We start from the raw sequence: 20,360 nt of genomic DNA, 5'->3' as shown, positions 1-20,360 counted from the left end.
TTATCAAAACAACTCACTCATCGATTTCCTCACGAGTCACAGATAGAGATTTCTGTCCCGGTTTTGGTTCTCCACGTCCCGGATGGAAAATACGAGTGGTGTATTTCACACTAAAACACTCACATCTATATAATATATACTACTATTAAGTTTTTTGTGTTTGAATTGTCGGTCTGTCTATTGATTATTAGTCGATTTTTAAATTTGTGTCCATCTGCTTAACACAGTACGACAGATTAGTGTGCTAATTTATAACTTTTTGTTTGCAAGCTTGTGTTCCACTTTGGCAGCCGTGTGTGTGTGTGTGTGTGTGTGTGTGTGTGCGCGCGCACGTGCTATGTCTCATGTGGACGATGGTTAACCAGCGCTCGATCAGCTATTGACCTTAGCTATAGAATGGAGGCTCTTGGACTAACGGGTTTATACTGAGAGTAGGCGTGCATGCATGAGCACACACGCGCACACACACACACACACACACACACACACACACACACACACACACACACACACATATATATGCAAGCAGAGGAGGATGAGATAAATTGACAGTGTTTGTCTCTATCGACAGCGCTGTCAGATTGCCATCACAATTAAGGGAACTTCAACACTGCAGGTTTGTTCCACGTCCTCACACAGTGTGTGTGTGTGTGTGTGTGTGTGTGTGTGTGTGTGTGTGTGTGAGAGAGATAAAAAGTAGCCACTCACCCTCTCAGAGATGCCCTGGCCCAAAAGGTCAGAGGTCACACAGAGCCAATCAGAGGCGATTGAGGAAATTGGGCTGGAATTGAATCAGGCTGCAGGGGGACGTTCCTGCTCACACACAGTGCGGTATTAAAGTGGGGGAATCATGTTATTCCCTCCCGCACAGAACGACGAAACGGAAATAACACGATTATTTTTGTCAAAATAAAACGATAGATGGGTTAAAAGAATTCAGTTTAGAATCAGTAACCAAATAAAGAGCGAAATGAAACGGACACTTTTTTCCTTTTTGCTCTTTAACACCAAATTGGTTTATGAGCCCAGAACTCATCTCTGACCTTTTCCTAATCTGAAACTCGTGTGTGTGTGTGTGTGTGTGTGTGTGTGTGTAATGAGATGGTAAACATCTCCTCTACAGTTCCGCACCGGATTGAAGGTATCGACTCACATTATCCTCTGTTAATAAAGATTTTTGATTAGCAAGACGGATCTCCGTTTGGTCATCTGAGACGATTATTGCAGATGTTATTACAAACAGAGCGATCAAAACCAGAGAAAATAAAACGTCTTCATCTGGACCAGGGATTAACCTGAAGTGTAGAAACAGTGTGAACTCGTTACACCGCTCTGCTCCACAATCTCACAGGAAAGATTCTGAAGCTTGTGGCCAGAAAAGTGGGCGGAGCTTGTGAGGATGAGCTTATTTATCACAGTAAGACAGTCTCAGTCTGAACTGAGAAGAGAACACGAGTCAGGAACTCGTCCAGGACAACCGTGTGAGCCATCAGGAACTTTTTCTAAGGGTTCTGGGAACTGGGTGGAAACACAGCTTTTAATAAAAATTCTACTGGAATCTGTGGAATTTGGGTGTGGGTGTGTGTGTGTGTGTGTGTGTGTGGGTGTGGGTGTGTAGATTTTTAAAAGAAAACTCACTGTTTGATCTGTGTAATTGCACACTGATCCTTACGATGCTTTTGGCTTTGAGTTCGCAGCTCTCAGCCATCAAACACCATCCCACCTGTGATTATTATTATTATTATTATTATTATTATTATGCTTATTTTCATTATTCATTTTAATAGTAAAAATTATGGTATTTGTTTATCTGAAATCTGAAATTAATTAAAAACTTGTAGATTGGTGAATTAACTCTAAACATTTCTAAAATAATTTAGTTTGCTCTTTATTTTATTTTAATTATTTTCTGAAATGATATTTGTTTCCGGCAGTTTTTTTAAAAAAATGTTTTTAAAGAATTTATTATTTGTACATTATTTTATTAGTTTTTTAAAAATAATTTATTATAAATTTCTAAAATTAAATATTACACTTTTTAGGGATAAATATTTGTTTTTTGCTTTTTTTTTTAGAATTAAGAATTTATTATTGGTGTTATTTCTATTTTTTAAAATAAGATTATTTGTTACTGAAGCTTGATAAATTGAAAAAGAGATGATTTATCATATATTCTTAAAATGTTTTATATTTTTATGGAAAAAATTGTGTAAATAATAAATATTTTATTTGTTTTATTTTTAAGTAATTTATTATGTGTGCATTATTCTATTAGTTTTTTAAAATTATTTTATTGTTAATTTCTAAAATGAAATATTACACTTTTTAGGGATTTTTTTTTTTAGGATTAGATTTATTATTGGTGTTATTTTCTTTTTTTTAATTAAAGATTATTTGTTCTTGAAGCTTGAGGTAAATTGAAAAAGATGATTTATCATCATTTATATATCATTTATATACTTTGAGGATTTGTGAATGAGCTCAGCATTCTTGAAATAATATTTAATATTTTTATGAGAATATAAAATTTTTTTTTAATGTGGAAATATTTTGTTTGTTTAATTTGTTAAGAATTTATTCTTGGCCTGATATTATAGTACACACTTTTGGGTAATTTTTCTTTTTCTGTAGTTCTTTATTCCGCCTCACCACAGATTTTCTGTCTCTCTTTCTATCTGTCTGTCTGTGTTTGTCTGTGTATCTGTCTGTCTGTCTCATGCCCGGTGTGGCTCTGCTTTAAAATTTCCACCACCCAAATTTTTTTTTTTAATGAAACACCTGTCTGTCTCTTTTTTCACTTCATACCCCTTTTTCCCCCTTTCTTCCTCTTTCAGCTTAATTGTCCATGTTTTTAACACTCTCTCTCTCTCTCTCTCTCTCTCTGTGCGCGCACACACACACTGCTGATTTGAGGAGAACCTGACTGGTGGTCAGATGGTGATCAGGTGACCAAGCCAAGCGGTCAACACTCACACTGAAGCCCAGCCAAGTCATAGGCTTTGTTCCCTGACCACACACACACACCAGCACACACACACACACCAGCACACGCTGCGCCCCGGCTGTGCTATACACGTGTGCTTTCAGCAAATGCCTGAGTGTCGAGGTTAATACATGTGCCGTTCTGCAGCTTGTGTGTCTTTGTGTGTTCGCGTGTGTCTAATTGAGGCGTGTGTGTGTGAGTGAGAGAGAGAGAGTGTGAAATGCAGAGGGGCAGAGTTGTGTGTGAGGGGATTAAAAACGTTCCCCCACCATCATGTTTCCGAAAGTGTCACCCCCTCTGGTGCTCTTGTTATGGGGTGCAGGCTGCAACAGGGGCGGGGTGTGTGGGTGTGTGCGCGCGCTCCATTAAGCCATCCGACCCTGACCCTGACCTCGACTTCACAATATGCACGCGCACGCACGCACGCACTGCAGTGCAATAATGCACACAAAAGCTTTGGGCTGGGCCTCGAATATACAATACACACATTCAGGTTCTCTGTTACACACACACATCTTGGGCCCCTGCTACACAACAGTGGTCACACAAGCAATACTGCACTTCCTGCTCCCACCATACCATACTTTTTATCCATTTATTGTTACAGATAATATTGTGAAATGTCGATAAAATACGTCCATGACCCTTGACCTCTAATGTCCTCAGACTCACCTCTAACTGCTGCAAAGCGCCGACACTGGAGACTCCTTCCAAAAATACGAGTGAACTACTGTCCGTTTCCTCGTCTCTGCCGTACACACCCTCGTGTCAGTGGTTACTATAGATACAATAACATATCGGAGCGAGAGTGTGAATATGAACTGGTTAGAGAGTTCCTGTGATGGAGATGATTCTGGTTTTCAGGTGAAAGAGAAAATCGGATGAAGGTTTTGATGGAGATGAAACGGTGAAGTTCTTGTTGCACCTCTTTGGTGTTTCCGAGCGACGCCATGTGTTAGTGTTTGAGCGAGCAGGTCTTTTTGGTGCTCGTTTGCTCTTCAGTGTAATTAATCCCAGAATAAATCTCTACGGTGTGTTCTCCTGCAGGATGTCTGAGTAACCTCGCTCCCAGCCTCAAGAAGATCTCCAACTCGTACGAGGAGCGGAGGAAGCAGGCGACGGCCATCGTGCTGCTTGGTGTGATCGGGGCCGAGTTCGGAGCAGAGATCGAGCCGCCCAGGCTGCCGTCCCGCCCCAGAACCAGCGGCCAGGCACCCGACGGCTTCGGACTCACCACCGGGGGCTCCAACTACTCACTGGCACGCCACACCTGTGAGTACTACAGCGCGCACGCACACAGTGAAATTCAGATTACTGTTTACAACCCCGATTCCAAAAAAGTTGGGACAAAGTACAAATTGTAAATAAAAACGGAATGCAATAATTTACAAATCTCAAAAACTGATATTGTATTCACAGTAGAACATAGACAACATATCAAATGTCGAAAGTGAGACATTTTGAAATTTCATGCCAAATATTGGCTCATTTGAAATTTCATGACAGCAACACATCTCAAAAAAGTTGGGACAGGGGCAATAAGAGGCTGGAAAAGTTAAAGGGACAAAAAAGGAACAGCTGGAGGACCAAATTGCAACTCATTAGGTCAATTGGCAATAGGTCATTAACATGACTGGGTATAAAAAGAGCATCTTGGAGTGGCAGCGGCTCTCAGAAGTAAAGATGGGAAGAGGATCACCAATCCCCCTAATTCTGCGCCGACAAATAGTGGAGCAATATCAGAAAAGAGTTCGACAGTGTAAAATTGCAAAGAGTTTGAACACATCATCATCTACAGTGCATAATATCATCAAAAGATTCAGAGAATCTGGAAGAATCTCTGTGCGTAAGGGTCAAGGCCGGAAAACCATACTGGGTGCCCGTGATCTTCGGGCCCTTAGACGGCACTGCATCACATACAGGCATGCTTCTGTATTGGAAATCACAAAATGGGCTCAGGAATATTTCCAGAGAACATTATCTGTGAACACAATTCACCGTGCCATCCGCCGTTGCCAGCTAAAACTCTATAGTTCAAAGAAGAAGCCGTATCTAAACACGATCCAGAAGCGCAGACGTCTTCTCTGGGCCAAGGCTCATTTAAAATGGACTGTGGCAAAGTGGAAAACTGTTCTGTGGTCAGACGAATCAAAATTTGAAGTTCTTTATGGAAATCAGGGACGCCGTGTCATTCGGACTAAAGAGGAGAAGGACGACCCGAGTTGTTATCAGCACTCAGTTCAGAAGCCTGCATCTCTGATGGTATGGGGTTGCATTAGTGCGTGTGGCATGGGCAGCTTACACATCTGGAAAGACACCATCAATGCTGAAAGGTATATCCAGGTTCTAGAGCAACATATGCTCCCATCCAGACGACGTCTCTTTCAGGGAAGACCTTGCATTTTCCAACATGACAACGCCAAACCACATACTGCATCAATTACAGCATCATGGCTGCGTAGAAGAAGGGTCCGGGTACTGAACTGGCCAGCCTGCAGTCCAGATCTTTCACCCATAGAAAACATTTGGCGCATCATAAAACGGAAGATACGACAAAAAAGACCTAAAACAGTTGAGCAACTAGAATCCTACATTAGACAAGAATGGGTTAACATTCCTATCCCTAAACTTGAGCAACTTGTCTCCTCAGTCCCCAGACGTTTAGAGACTGTTGTAAAGAGAAAAGGGGATGTCTCACAGTGGGAAACATGGCCTTGTCCCAACTTTTTTGAGATGTGTTGTTGTCATGAAATTTAAAATCACCTAATTTTTCTCTTTAAATGATACATTTTCTCAGTTTAAACATTTGATATGTCATCTATGTTCTATTCTGAATAAAATATGGAATTTTGAAACTTCCACATCATTGCATTCCGTTTTTATTTACAATTTGTACTTTGTCCCAACTTTTTTGGAATCAGGGTTATATACAAATATATACAAATGTCATAAAACCACACGCAATGATTGTTTTTATTTTGATTTAATTTTTTAAAATTTTGTTTACTTTTTGGTTTGATTTATTGTATTTTAATTTTGATTTTATTTATAAGTTGCTATATTTATATTGTTGATGGTGAATTGTGTTTGATTATTATGTTGGTGTTTGGTGAAATTTTGATGGTGATTGAAGGGGATGTTTGATGGCGATTGATGGGGATGTTTGATGGCGATTGATGGGGATGTTTGATGGCGATTGATGGGGATGTTTGATGGCGATTGAAGGGGATGTTTGATGGCGATTGAAGGGGATGTTTGATGGCGATTGATGGGGATGTTTGATGGCGATTGATGGGGATGTTTGATGGCGATTGAAGGGGATGTTTGATGGCGATTGAAGGGGATGTTTGATGGCGATTGAAGGGGATGTTTGATGGCGATTGAAGGGGATGTTTGATGGCGATTGAAGGGGATGTTTGATGGCGATTGATGGGGATGTTTGATGGCGATTGAAGGGGATGTTTGATGGCGATTGAAGGGGATGTTTGATGGCGATTGAAGGGGATGTTTGATGGCGATTGATGGGGATGTTTGATGGCGATTGAAGGGGATGTTTGATGGCGATTGATGGGGATGTTTGATGGCGATTGAAGGGGATGTTTGATGGCGATTGATGGGGATGTTTGATGGCGATTGAAGGGGATGTTTGATGGCGATTGAAGGGGATGTTTGCTGGCGATTGATGGGGATGTTTGATGGCGATTGAAGGGGATGTTTGATGGCGATTGAAGGGGATGTTTGATGGCGATTGAAGGGGATGTTTGATGGCGATTGATGGGGATATTTGATGGCAATTGGTGTTTGTGAATGTTGGTGAGTGATGATTGATGGTGATTAATGATTGGTGTTTGTTGGTGAATCTTGGTGAGTGATGGTGATTGTTGTTTGATGGTGAATGTTGGTGTTTACTTACGATGGTGTTTGATGATTATGCTGGTGTCTGATGGTGAATATCAGTGATTGATGGTTATGATGGTGATTGATGATGATCGGTGTTTATTGGTGAATCTTGGTGAGTGATGGTGATAGGGATATTTGATGGTGAATGTTGGTGTTTACTTATAGTGGTGTTTGATTATGCTGGTGTCTGATGGTGAATATTGGTGATTGATGATTATGATGGTGAATATTGGTGTTTGGTTATTGTTGATATCTGAATGTTGTTTGTTTTGTGGAATGTATTGTATTTATTTGTTTAATGTAAAATATTGGTGTAAAATATTTGTGATTGATGTTTTTGCTTCATCTACATGTTTAAGTCTGTGTTTAAGGAGAAGAACTGGCCTTTTGGTTTATTCCAGATGTGCGCACACTGTACAGATCAGTGAGTAGCAATCAGAGAGAGAGAGAGAGAGAGAGAGAGAGAGAGAGAGAACAATTGGCTCTTGCTCTTTCATGAAGCGTAACTGAGTTAACGCCAGCTGCCCTGATAACCAATCAGTGGTTAGTGTGATGGCTGCAGTCCAGCGCAGAGTGATCAATGCAATTGAATCTGTATGTTCTCGTTACATTCTGCCTTATAGACCTTAACGAGGGAGGGAGAGAGAGAGAGAGAGCGAGCGCATCTCTTTACCCAATAACTCATCCTGTGTTCTCAATATCCAGCTTGGTCCCCTGAGAGCTGACTTTATCAGGTGTGTGAGGTGAGGTAATATCGCACCAGCTTACTGGAGTCATGTGACCGTAACGATGGCTGGAAGAAAGGGATGGAGAGAACGAGTGCAGCTGTGAGGGAGAGATGAAAACCTTTGTCGCCTTACTGAGGGCCTGCAGGTGCTGAGAGTCGAAGCGTCAGTGCAGCAGGAGATCAAGTCGTGTTCACTCAATGCTAATAGTGCTCTCTGTGTGTGTGTGTGTGTGTGTGTGTGTGTGTGTGTGTGTGTGTGTGTGTGTGTGTGTGTGAGAGAGATCTTATTTTAATGTATTTGCCTTTGATTTAATATATTTATTATTCTTTGCTCTTAAGCGAATTCCCTCGGTCTCAGTGTTCTCCCTCATTCTCACCTTCAGTCCTTTATATTATTGTTTTTATTACGTTTTTATTTTATTATTAAAATATTTTAGGCTTTTTGATTTGTTTTTGTTGCTTTTAAATGATGCAGCTCCATCTCTTTCTGTCTCTGCGTGTCTTCAGTCATTCATTTTATTTTTTTTATTCATATTTTTAGTGTTTGGGTTTTTTTAATATTGCTATAATATTTTATTATTTTTTGTTATTTTTTTGATTGGCCTCATGACTTTTTCTGTTTTTTTAATCTAGACCTCTTATTCCCATCTTCACTCCCATTTTTTTTTTTAATTAAATGATTTGCATCCATCTCTTCCTGTGTCTTTTCCTCTCATCATCCATTTATTTATTTATATTTTATTTATCTCTTTATTGCTCTTAATTGATGTGCCTCTTTTGTTTTTCTTGTAAGTTCATCTAGAGTCGCTTGGGTTTTTTTTACGTTTTTTTATTATTATAATAAAATCTTCTCTGTAGTCCCTTTTCTTTTATTTTTTTATTTCTTTAATGAGATTTTATGTTTTATACTCAGCTGGCGCTCCTGTCTGAGAGAGAGTGTGTGTGTGTGTGTGTGTGTGTGTGTGTGTGTGTGTGTGTGTGTGTGTGTGTGTGTGTTTGACATGAGACAAAAAATAGATTCAGTGCACTCTCTATCATTCCACATCAAGGTCAGAGAGAGAGAGAGAGAGAGAGAGAGAGAGTGTGTGTGTGTGTGTGTTTTTGATGACGGGTCCCACTTTTTTTTCTGAAATACAAAGCATCGCACCTGAGGGCAGTGACAAGGTCAGCTAACAGCAACACCTGAGCTCAACATAGAGCACACACACACACATACATACATACATACATACATACATACATACACATATATATATATATATATATATATATATATATATATATATATATATATATATATATACACGCAAACACACTTCATGGTATCTCTCCTTGTAGTGTAGCTTTGGAGCATGTTAAAACACACATCTTTCTTGTTGTATTTTTTACACGCGCACACATTCTTAGACTACCTCAGGCAGTACTGAATAATTTATCAGGATGGACCTTTCTTTATTTTATTTTATTATTTTTGTATTATTTCTTTCTTTTTTGGTGGCCAAGGGACAGTACAGCCATTGGCCATGTGTGTGTGTGTGTGTGTGAGGTGCAGAGGGTGAGGCAGTACTGCAGGCTCGAGTCCAGTCCTAATCACCAGCGCTCTGCTTCTTTTCAGGCGTCTTATTGCGGGTGTGTTAAACCATTAAATCCTGTTCAGAACCTTTTTTTGTTTGTTTAATTTAATTTCTCATCATCTTTCTCTCTTATGTTTTCATCTCGAGTCTTGTTTTGCTTTACGTTTTTTTATTTATTTAATATATTTTTTTAAATCTGACGTGACCGGCCTGCGCCTCGTGTTTGTACTCTCGTCACACATCCCACATTTTATTATTTTTTTTAAATTTAAGTCAAGCTCGAAAACTGGAAACCATCGAATCTAAGCAAATTTTCAAGTTCAAACCTTTTACCTTAAACCTCAGCCTCGGCGAGCTGCTTTCGTTTGCGCTGATGATTAGTGGCATCTTGTTGAACTTTGTACGTTAGAAAAAAAACACATTGTTTTTTGCAAACTTTCGGTTCAAACCGGAGACGCTCACAGATGCACATGATTAGCTAGTGTCGCTGTGATTGACAGGGGACAGAGATTAGCCCCGCCCACTCAGACAGCATGAGCAGCTTAGAGCTCTTGGATTCCAGCTTGTGATCTCCTCATGATGGAGCAAAAGCTTCTCTGTTGCGCCACTTTAGAAGCCCTGAAGTTAATTATTTAAATGAATATATTTATATTGATGCAGCGTAACTTTTGTCTTTGATCCGGGGCTCTGAATAAATCTGTACAAATGTCGTTTCTTACACTTCATTTCAGCATTTTGTGTGAAAGTTCTGCTCATGTCGCTGAACACTTCAGCCCTGATTTTCTCTAGAATGCAACGTTTTCTTCACAACTTTCTGCCGAAGTTTATTTCGCTAGCAGGCGAAGATGAATTTGTGTAAAATCGATCGGAGTTCCCCTTTAAGAGGACTCTCAAAGACCTGTAGCTTCCTCTCCGTTTCCCTTCTCACACCTCCTTCATCCCTTCGCTTTTTCCATCTCTTCATCCCCGCGGCTTCTCTCTCCTCCCTCTCAGCTCACTCGCATTGATTTTGCCTTCGCTTTGGATTTGACCGCAGCAGGGGCTGAAGAGAGAGGGAGAGAGAGAGAGAGGGAGAATGCGAAAGAGAGAGAGAGAAGAAAGGAAGGAGAGACGGACTGTGAGGGAGAGGTGCAGGGTTCTGCAGTAACGCCGCTCTGTAAAGCTTCAGGACACGCTGACTGGCCTTGATGAAACGCTCTCTTCTTCTTTCAACTTCCTAACCTTCTCCTCATCATCCACTCCATCCTTCCGTCTCTGGGCTTCTCTTTGTAAGCAGCACCATGAGTCGGGGCCGAGGAGTCCAGTAAACCGCGAGTGGAGGTTTTAGTGAAGCATCTGTGAGCAGATGTTAACCGAGAGATCACCACGGATGTGTCTGACTGACTGAGATTTCTGATATTGTAGATGTTTTATCTTTATTCATTTCCTGGACTTTCTGCTTTGTGCGTCAAACCTTTGATATGGTGAAGTTTTCTGTAACGAGACGCTTCTTTAACATTTATAGAAGGAGACTCCAGAGTCAGAGGGAAAGCTGTGACTTGAATTTTTCTGCTTTTGTGCTTTCTCACTGTCACAACAAGCTGCCTTTTTTTTTTTTTTTTTATGACTATAATAGCTGTAAGTGAAAACAGACCCGGACCTAATTCGGAGATGTCCAGCAACACTAAATGGATTAAAAATAAACAAAAACACAAGGATGATGTTCTTTCATGAATAAATAAATAAATACTGTAGATGTATTCGGTGGCAGACTGCTGTGGTGTAAGAGGAATAAAACACTTTGTGACGTAACAGGAAGAGTAACTTCACTTCCTAGCGTCAGGCCACATCACTCCATCGTGGGGTTGATTATTTTTCCTGTAACAGCACACCCAAGCGTGTTTAATTCCTTACATTTTCAATCTGAAGATAATCGAATCAGTCTTAGTTCAGATCTGGTGATCAGACGCTAATTTATTTCACTCGTGTAAATCTTTTGGGAAACGTTGCAGATGAGAAGGAAGAAAGGAACAAGGGATAGAAGGAAGGAGAAGGGAGGCAGGGGAAAAAAGGGATGGAGGGAGGAAGAAGGGAGGGAGGAAGGAAGGAAGAAGGATGGATGGATGGAGGAAGGAAGGAAGGAAGGAAGGAAGAAGGGATGGAGGGAGGAAGAAAGGGAGAAGGGATGGATGGAGGGAGGAAGGAAAAAGGGATGGAGGGAGGAAGGAAGGAAGGGATGGATGGAGGGAGGAACTGAGAAGGAAGGGATGGAGGGAGGAAGAAGGGATGGAGGGGAGGGATGGATGGAGGGAGGAAGGAAGGAAGGAAGGGAATGGAGGGAGGAAGAAGGGATGGAGGGGAGGGATGGATGGAGGGAGGAAGAAGGAAGGGATGGAGGGAGGAAGAAGGGATGGATGGATGGACGGAGGAACTGAGAAGGGATGGAGGGAGGAAGGGAGAAGGGATGGAGGGAGGGAGGAAGGAAAAAGGGATGGAGGGAGGGAGGAAGGAAAAAGGGATGGAGGGAGGAAAGAAGGAAGGGATGGATGGAGGGAGGAACTGAGAAGGAAGGGATGGAGGGAGGAAGAAGGGATGGAGGGGAGGGATGGATGGAGGGAGGGAGGAAGGAAGGAAGGAAGGAAGGGAATGGAGGGGAGGGATGGATGGAGGGAGGAAGGAAGGAAGGAAATGAAGGGAGAAGGGATGGAGGGAGGGAGGAAGGAAAAAGGGATGGAGGGAGGAAAGAAGGGAGAAGGGATGGATGGAGGGAGGAAGGAAGAAGGGATGGAGGGAGGAACTGAGAAGGGATGGAGGGAGGGAGGAAGGGAAGAGGGAGGGAGGGAGAAGGAAGGGAGGGGAGAAGGGAGGGAGGAAGGAAAAAGGGATGGAGGGAGGAAAGAAGGGAGAAGGGGAGGGAGGGAGGAAGGAAAAAGGGATGGAGGGAGGAAAGAAGGGAGAAGGGATGGATGGAGGGAGGAAGGAAGAAGGGATGGAGGGAGGAACTGAGAAGGGATGGAGGGAGGGAGGAACTGAGAAGGGATGGAGGGAGGGAGGAAGGGAAGAGGGAGGGAGAAGGAAGGGATGGAGGGAGGAAGGATGGAGGGAGGAAGGAAGAAGGGATGGATGGAGGAAGGAAGGAAGTAAGAAGGGAGGAAAGAAAAAAGTAAAGAAAGAAAGGAAACTTGGGTTTATGGTTAAATGTTTAGTGTTCCAGGGTCATTTAAGAAAAGCAGATAATGGAGTAGATGTGAACGTTCACTCATTAACGTGCTAATTTTGCTCCAGATGAGGAAAAAAATGTGACTTATACTTCCAACTTTTTCTTCCTTGTTAGCAGAATTAGCCTTTTGTTTGTTTGTTTGTTTGTTTGTTTGTTTTTTCCACTGAACTACTCCTTTAAAAGTCTATCATTCCTTTCCCCTCTCCTGTTCCGAACTTCACCCCCTTTTCTGTTCTCTAATTAGCTCCTCAGCTCCTCACCTCTAATGTGACATGTTTATTGCCTTAACTAACAACTCATTAGCCCAGAGGATGTTTTGTCAATATTAATTTATTCATTGACACTTAAACCAAGATGTCCGCTCTGAGGAACGGAGCCAAGCGTCTCTGGCCGGCCTCCAGGACAGGGGTGCGGTAAATTTCGCTCTGTGTTGTGGGTAATTAGCTGATCTACTGCTGTTCAGGGAGTGGAAGTGTTAAATCCTGTCTGGGAGACTTTAGGCTTGGTCTTGGTGGGGTTGTGATTTCCCCCCCCCCCCCCCCCTCCCCCAATACAAGACCTAGTTAACGCCTTCTTTTAAGAAGCGAGTACATAGATAGCCATGTTCTGATGGCTAGCATAATTAACAAAGCAAGCTAGCAAGTGTTGTTAAAGTGTTGCTACCCATTTTTTAATCACTAAATAATAATAATTAAGGAATATCCTTAGCTACTGAAGTGATAGCATTTATCAAGCTAGCAATTTAGATGTTTTTGCCTAGCTTTGCTCCAATAACAGCTCCGCTGTGTAACACTAAGTGGAACGCTAACGTTGTCTTGACTTCTCGTCTCTGTAAGAGAAGTAAAAAGTGATGCTGATGAAGGAGCGACTGGAGAAGACGGGAGCTAATTTGTTTCACAGATGTTCCACAGTGTTAAATATAATTGTAAATGGATTAAAAAGTGTAACGTGTCATTCTTTGATTATTTGCTAATAACAGATCAACGTGAAGTGTTCTATTCCTGATATTACAGTATAATGTTATAAGTAGAAAAATCACAGCTGATGGCGGATGTGGCATTCAGAATCAGAAGCGCGGTTACTCAGCGTTAGCTTTTCACTCTGAAACGACGCTCTGCTGCAGGAGAACATTGATCTGGAGCTACAGGAAGGTAGCAATGATGCGGCTGGAGCGTGGAGGTGTGTGACGTGTGTGAGACAAGGACAGGTTTCTGAGGACCGATCGATTCCAACCTCCAAATTGTGTGTGTGAGAGAGAGAGAGAGAGAGAGCATTTAGACTTTGTCCATCTATTTCACACACTGACACACACACACACACACACAAACAACCTGAGGACTATAATCAATGCCATGTCAGGCAATAAAAAGAGCACAAAGGCAAGCACACACACACATACAAACACACACATAAGTAGTGTGTGTGTGTGTAAAATGAGAGGTTTGTGCTACTCCATAGCTCTCAGAAACATCCAGCAATCAAGAGATTCAGAACACACACACACACACACACACACAATCTAATCCGTGTGAGTCGCCAGATCAATGTTTATGTTGTTGGTGATGGATCAACTGCTAAATAATCAGACACAATTATCCTCCTCGCACCACAATTTATCTCCGTCTGCTCACCGGCAACAGGTCGCCGAGTAACCGGCTCGTCTGCACTCTTAATTACAACAGCAGCAGAGAACGACAGAGCGGCAGAACTGATCTTGGACAGACAGAGAGAGAGAGAGAGAGAGAGCAAGCAAATGCTTCAGCTAGAGGAAAAAAAACAAGTGACGAAGCTGTTGACATTGTGATGCATCCTGAGTGTGTGTGTGTCTACAAACGAGAGAGAGAGAGAGAGAGCGCACATAAGAGCAAGAGCAGAAGAGGGACAGAAAGAGAGCAAGATAAAGTGAGAGAGAGATGAAGTAGGTGAAAAGATCTATGCAGATATTCCTAAATGTACAGCAATGACTTTATTGAAAGCACAGAAAGACAGACAAAAAGCTACAGAGACAGAAAAAACGGTAGCTACACAGACAGACAAATGACTACACGGTCTGACAGACAGCTGCACACACAGGGAGAAGTACACAGTCAGACAGACAGCTCATCAGAAAAGTGTGTGTGAGCGCGCTCCTCACCAGCTACTTTAGGACACGCGCATGAGCACGTCCACACTGTTAACATCGTGTGTGTGTGTGTGTGTCTCTCTCTCTCTCCCTGGACTCTCTCCCCAGTGGATTATCAGTAACCACACACACACGCGCTCTCTCTCTCTCCAGCACACAGCGTGTCCCCTAAATGTCTTTCGCTGTCTCCAGGCACCGTCGCAGTGGAGATTTAAGACTGTAAAGAGGCGGGAAAAGGAAAAAAAAAAGGAGTAAACTGGCTTCCATTATGTCACCCAGTGTCTGGGCCGATGATTTTCAGCCCCACACACACACACACACACACTATGACTGCAGACTGCACACATTGTCCTGCATCTGTCTGTGTATTTATCTGTTTGTATATGTAGCTGTCTATCTGTGTGTCTCTCTGTATATGTAGCTGTCTGTCTCTGTGTAGCTGTCTGTCTCTCTGTATATGTAGCTGTCTGTCTATCTGTGTGTCTCTCTGTATATGTGGCTGTCTGTCTATCTGTGTGTCTATCTGTCTGTCTCTCTGTACATGTAGCTGTCTGTCTGTCTCTCTGTCTGTCTATCTGTGTGTCTCTCTGTATATGTAGCTGTCTATCTGTTTGTCTTTCTGTATATGTAGCTGTCTGTCTCTGCGTAATTGTCTGTGTAGCTGTCTGTCTATCTGTGTGTCTCTCTGTATATGTACCTGTGTGTCTCTGTCTGTCTCTGTGTAGCTGTCTGTCTATCGGTCTGTGTCTCTGTATATGTGGCTGTCTGTCTATCTATCTGTGTGTCTCTCTGTATTTGTAGCTGTCTATCTGTTTGTCTCTCTGTATATGTAGGTGTCTGTCTGTCTCTGTGTAGCTGTCTGTCTATCTGTGTGTCTCTCTGTATATGTGGCTGTCTGTCTATCTGTGTCTCTCTCTGTATATGTAGCTGTCTGTCTATCTGTGTCTCTGTGTAGCTGTCTGTCTATCGGTCTGTCTCTCTGTATATGTGGCTGTCTGTCTATCTGTGTGTCTCTCTGTATATGTAGCTGTCTATCTGTCTGTCTCTGTGTAGCTGTCTGTCTATCTGTGTGTCTCTCTGTATATGTGGCTGTCTGTCTATCTGTGTCTCTGTATATGTAGCTGTCTGTCTATCTGTGTCTCTGTGTAGCTGTCTGTCTATCGGTCTGTCTCTCTGTATATGTGGCTGTCTGTCTATCTGTGTGTCTCTCTGTATATGTAGCTGTCTATCTGTTTGTGTCTCTGTATATGTAGCTGTCTGTCTCTCTGTCTGTGTAGCTGTCTGTCTCTCTGTCTGTGTAGCTGTCTGTCTATCTGTATATGTGGCTGTCTGTCTATCTGTGTGTCTCTCTGTATATGTAGCTGTCTATCTGTTTGTCTCTCTGTATATGTAGCTGTCTGTCTCTGCGTAATTGTCTGTCTATCTGTCTGTCTCTGTGTAGCTGTCTGTCTATCGGTCTGTCTCTCTGTAGCTGTCTGTCTATCAGTCTGTCTCTCTGTATATGTGGTTGTCTGTCTATCTGTGTGTCTCTCTGTATATGTAGCTGTCTATCTGTTTGTCTCTCTGTATATGTAGCTGTCTGTCTCTCTGTCTGTAGCTGTCTGTCTCTCTGTCTGTGTAGCTGTCTGTCTATCTGTATATGTGGCTGTCTGTCTATCTGTGTGTCTCTCTGTACATGTAGCTGTCTATCTGTTTGTCTCTCTGTATATGTAGCTGTCTGTCTCTGCGTAATTGTCTGTCTATCTGTCTGTCTCTGTGTAGCTGTCTGTCTATCTGTGTGTCTCTCTGTATATGTAGCTGTCTGCCTATCTGTCTGTCTCTGTGTAGCTGTCTGTCTATCGGTCTGTCTCTCTGTATATGTAGCTGTCTGTCTTTGTGTAGCTGTCTGTCTTTCTGTCTGTCTCTGTATTATGTAGCTGTCTATCTGTTTGTCTTTCTGTATATGTAGCTGTCTCTGCGTAATTGTCTGTCTCTGTGTAGCTGTCTATCTGTCTGTCTCTCTGTATATGGAGCTGTCTGTCTATCTCTGTCTCTGTGTAGCTGTCTGTCTCTGTATATGTGGCTATCTATCTGTGTGTCTCTGTATATGTGGCTGTCTATCTGTGTGTCTCTGTATATGTGGCTGTCTATCTGTCTGTCTGTCTCTCTGTATATGTAGCTGTCTGTCTGCCTGTCTCTCAATTTTCCACTCATTATTCCAACATGAGAAAGCAAAGCGAGCACTAAGTTGTTTGGTGTACAATGTGTGGTGTTGAGTGAAGAGAAAGAGGCGTGTGTGTGTGTGTGTGTGTGTGCGCTCTGAGGGATGCCCGTGACAGGGTTATTAAGGAGTTCTCACTGCGGTGTGTGTGCCTTCATTCCTCACCTCAGTACAGGTGTGTGTGTACAACACAATAGGAGTCTCTGTGGAACTGGTGTGTGTGTGTGTGTGTGTGTGTGTGTGTGTGTGTGTACAGTGATAAATGTCTTATTGAATGTATGAAAGCTACTTTGTTGGTTTGTAGTTGACTCACTCTTGTAGTTTTTTTTTGGCAACTAACATGAGGCAAAAACTAAATCAGTGGAACCTCTGCCTCTCTCTCTCTCTCTCTCTCTCTCTCTCTCAGGTAAGGCGTTGACGTTCCTCCTCCTCCAGCCCCCGAGCCCCAAACTCCCCGCCCACAGCACCATCCGCCGCACCGCCATCGATCTGATTGGCCGAGGTTTCACCGTGTGGGAGCCGTATATGGACGTGTCGGCTGTGCTCATGGGCCTGCTGGAGCTGTGCGCCGACGCCGAGAAACAGCTGGCCAAGTGAGCGCACACACACACACACACACTTCCTAAACGCCATCACACGCTCTCAGATGAACTGTATTCATAAAAAAAAGAACAAAACACAATTTTTATTTATTTTATTTTGGCTTTGTTTGAGTTCTAAAAAGCGACAACGGTTTACTGTATAAATATATAAAAATAAATCCAGTCATGTACCGAGTGTATGAATAAAAATTTGTGGCCTGTATAATAATGTATATTAAAGAAATCATTACATAAAATAAAACATGACCGATAATAAATCAGATTAAAGTCGCTCTATAGAGAACCCCATGTGCAGGGAGTATCATTCAAAATCACGGTGTATAAATAAAATGAATTTCGTGCTCTATGAATTCTATCACACTCCCGAATCCTCAGGAGTTCTTGCTTCCCCTGAGCCTCTTCCTGCGCTGCGTAGTGCGAGCGTCCGGGCGGTGGGCCGTCCTCCCCGTACGCCACACCGGACACGCAGCCGGACGAGGCGCAGGCCGTAATGCGATTACAGGACATTAATATGATGTAAGGACGTCTACTGCGCCGGACAGCGCGACCTTTAGGAGGAAGAGGGAGACCCATATGTCTGCAGGTTCGCCTCAGCCGGGCCTCCCCGCTAACCGGGTTAGCCGTATGAAGGATACAAAGGATACCCCCGGACCCGAGTCACCTCGTTAAGATGAAACTCGATCAGCACCACTCGGTTATTATCAATACAAATACGTCTGCCGTTTTTAGGGACGCTCGTGATAATGGAGTTAGAACTAAATGGCCGTCATTTATCAGGCGGGAGATCAGGACGAGGGAGGGGACACGAACCGAACGAAGGAGCGACAGATCACTGGATACAGGAAGAGAAGGAGGGAGATGTGCTGCTCTCTCTCTCTCTGTCTGCCTCTTTTCCTCTTTCTCTATTTATCTCCCTCACTCTTACTGACATTATCTCGCTCTCACTCCTCTCTCATCTCTCTGATCACCTCTCTCTCCCCATCTCTCTCTCATCTTACTTCTCACACTCCTCTCTCATCTCTCTGATCACCTCTCTCTCCCCGTCTCTCTCTCATCTTACCTCTCACACTCCTCTCTCATCTCTCTGATCACCTCTCTCTCCCCGTCTGTCTCTCTCTCACCTTACCTCTCTCACTCCTCTCTCATCTCTCTGATCACCTCTCTCTCCCCGTCTCTCTCTCACCTTACCTCTCTCACTCCTCTCTCATCTCTCTGATCACCTCTCTCTCCCCGTCTCTCTCTCATCTTACCTCTCTCACTCCTCTCTCATCTCTCTGATCACCTCTCTCTCCCCGTCTCTCTGTATCTCTCTCTCTCTCTCTCTCTCCCTCACACTCCTTCTCTCTCATCTCTCTGATCACCTCTCTCTCCCCGTCTCTGTCTCTCTCTCACCTTACCTCTCTCACTCCTCTCTCATCTCTCTGATCACCTCTCTCTCCCCGTCTCTCTCTCACCTTACCTCTCACACTCCTCTCTCATCTCTCTGATCACCTCTCTCTCCCCGTCTCTCTGTATCTCTCTCTCTCTCTCTCTCTCTCCCTCACACTCCTTCTCTCTCATCTCTCTGATCACCTCTCTCTCCCCGTCTCTGTCTCTCTCTCACCTTACCTCTCTCACTCCTCTCTCATCTCTCTGATCACCTCTCTCTCCCCGTCTCTCTCTCATCTTACCTCTCTCACTCCTCTCTCATCTCTCTGATCACCTCTCTCTCTCCCCGTCTCTCTCTCACCTTACCTCTCTCACTCCTCTCTCATCTCTCTGATCACCTCTCTCTCTCCCCGTCTCTCTGTATCTCTCTCTCTCACCTTATCTCTCTCACACTCCTCTCTCATCTCTCTGATCACCTGTCTCTCTCCCCGTCTCTCTCTCTCTCACCTTACCTCTCTCACTCCTCTCTCATCTCTCTGATCACCTCTCTCTCTCCCCGTCTCTCTCTCATCTTACCTCTCTCACTCCTCTCTCATCTCTCTGATCACCTCTCTCCCCGTCTCTCTCTCACCTTACCTCTCTCACTCCTCTCTCATCTCTCTGATCACCTCTTTCTCCCCGTCTCTCTCTCATCTTACCTCTCTCACTCCTCTCTCATCTCTCTGATCACCTCTCTCTCCCCGTCTCTCTCTCACCTTACCTCTCTCACTCCTCTCTCATCTCTCTGATCACCTCTCTCTCCCCGTCTCTCTCTCATCTTACCTCTCTCACTCCTCTCTCATCTCTCTGATCACCTCTCTCCCCGTCTCTCTGTATCTCTCTCACCTTACCTCTCTCACTCCTCTCTCATCTCTCTGATCACCTCTCTCTCCCCGTCTCTCTGTATCTCTCTCTCTCTCCCTCACACTCCTTCTCTCTCATCTCTCTGATCACCTCTCTCTCCCCGTCTCTGTCTCTCTCTCACCTTACCTCTCTCACTCCTCTCTCATCTCTCTGATCACCTCTCTCTCCCCGTCTCTCTCTCATCTTACCTCTCTCACTCCTCTCTCATCTCTCTGATCACCTCTCTCTCTCCCCGTCTCTCTCTCACCTTACCTCTCTCACTCCTCTCTCATCTCTCTGATCACCTCTCTCTCTCCCCGTCTCTCTGTATCTCTCTCTCTCACCTTATCTCTCTCACACTCCTCTCTCATCTCTCTGATCACCTGTCTCTCTCCCCGTCTCTGTCTCTCTCTCACCTTACCTCTCTCACTCCTCTCTCATCTCTCTGATCACCTCTCTCTCTCCCCCGTCTCTCTGTATCTCTCTCTCACCTTATCTCTCTCACACTCCTTCTCTCTCATCTCTCTGATCACCTCTCTCTCCCCGTCTGTCTCTCTCTCACCTTACCTCTCACACTCCTCTCTCATCTCTCTGATCACCTCTCTCTCTCCCCGTCTCTCTGTATCTCTCTCTCTCTCACGTTATCTCTCTCACTCCTCTCTCATCTCTCTGATCACCTCTCTCTCCCCCGTCTCTGTCTCTCTCTCACCTTACCTCTCTCACTCCTCTCTCATCTCTCTGATCACCTCTCTCCCCGTCTCTCTGTATCTCTCTCACCTTACCTCTCACACTCCTCTCTCATC

General features: G+C 43.6%; 1 protein-coding gene across 2 annotated transcripts in view; it reads left to right on the top strand.

Moving 5' to 3' along the window:
• LOC132895138 (WD repeat-containing protein 7) overlaps window positions 1–20,360 on the top strand; it is a 217,294-nt gene that overhangs the window by 158,220 nt on the left and 38,714 nt on the right. For both annotated transcript variants that reach the window (XM_060935381.1, XM_060935380.1), the window contains 2 exons: window positions 4,031–4,255; window positions 17,112–17,298. In XM_060935381.1, coding sequence (XP_060791364.1) covers window positions 4,031–4,255; window positions 17,112–17,298 — 412 coding nt within the window. The remainder of the gene's footprint in view (window positions 1–4,030; window positions 4,256–17,111; window positions 17,299–20,360) is intronic.

The sequence above is a fragment of the Neoarius graeffei genome, chromosome 12 (genome assembly GCF_027579695.1).
Source record: "Neoarius graeffei isolate fNeoGra1 chromosome 12, fNeoGra1.pri, whole genome shotgun sequence".
NCBI lineage: Eukaryota > Metazoa > Chordata > Actinopteri > Siluriformes > Ariidae > Neoarius > Neoarius graeffei.
The sequence above is the reverse complement of the archived record's forward strand: the minus strand, read 5'-3'. Positions and strand labels throughout refer to the sequence as shown.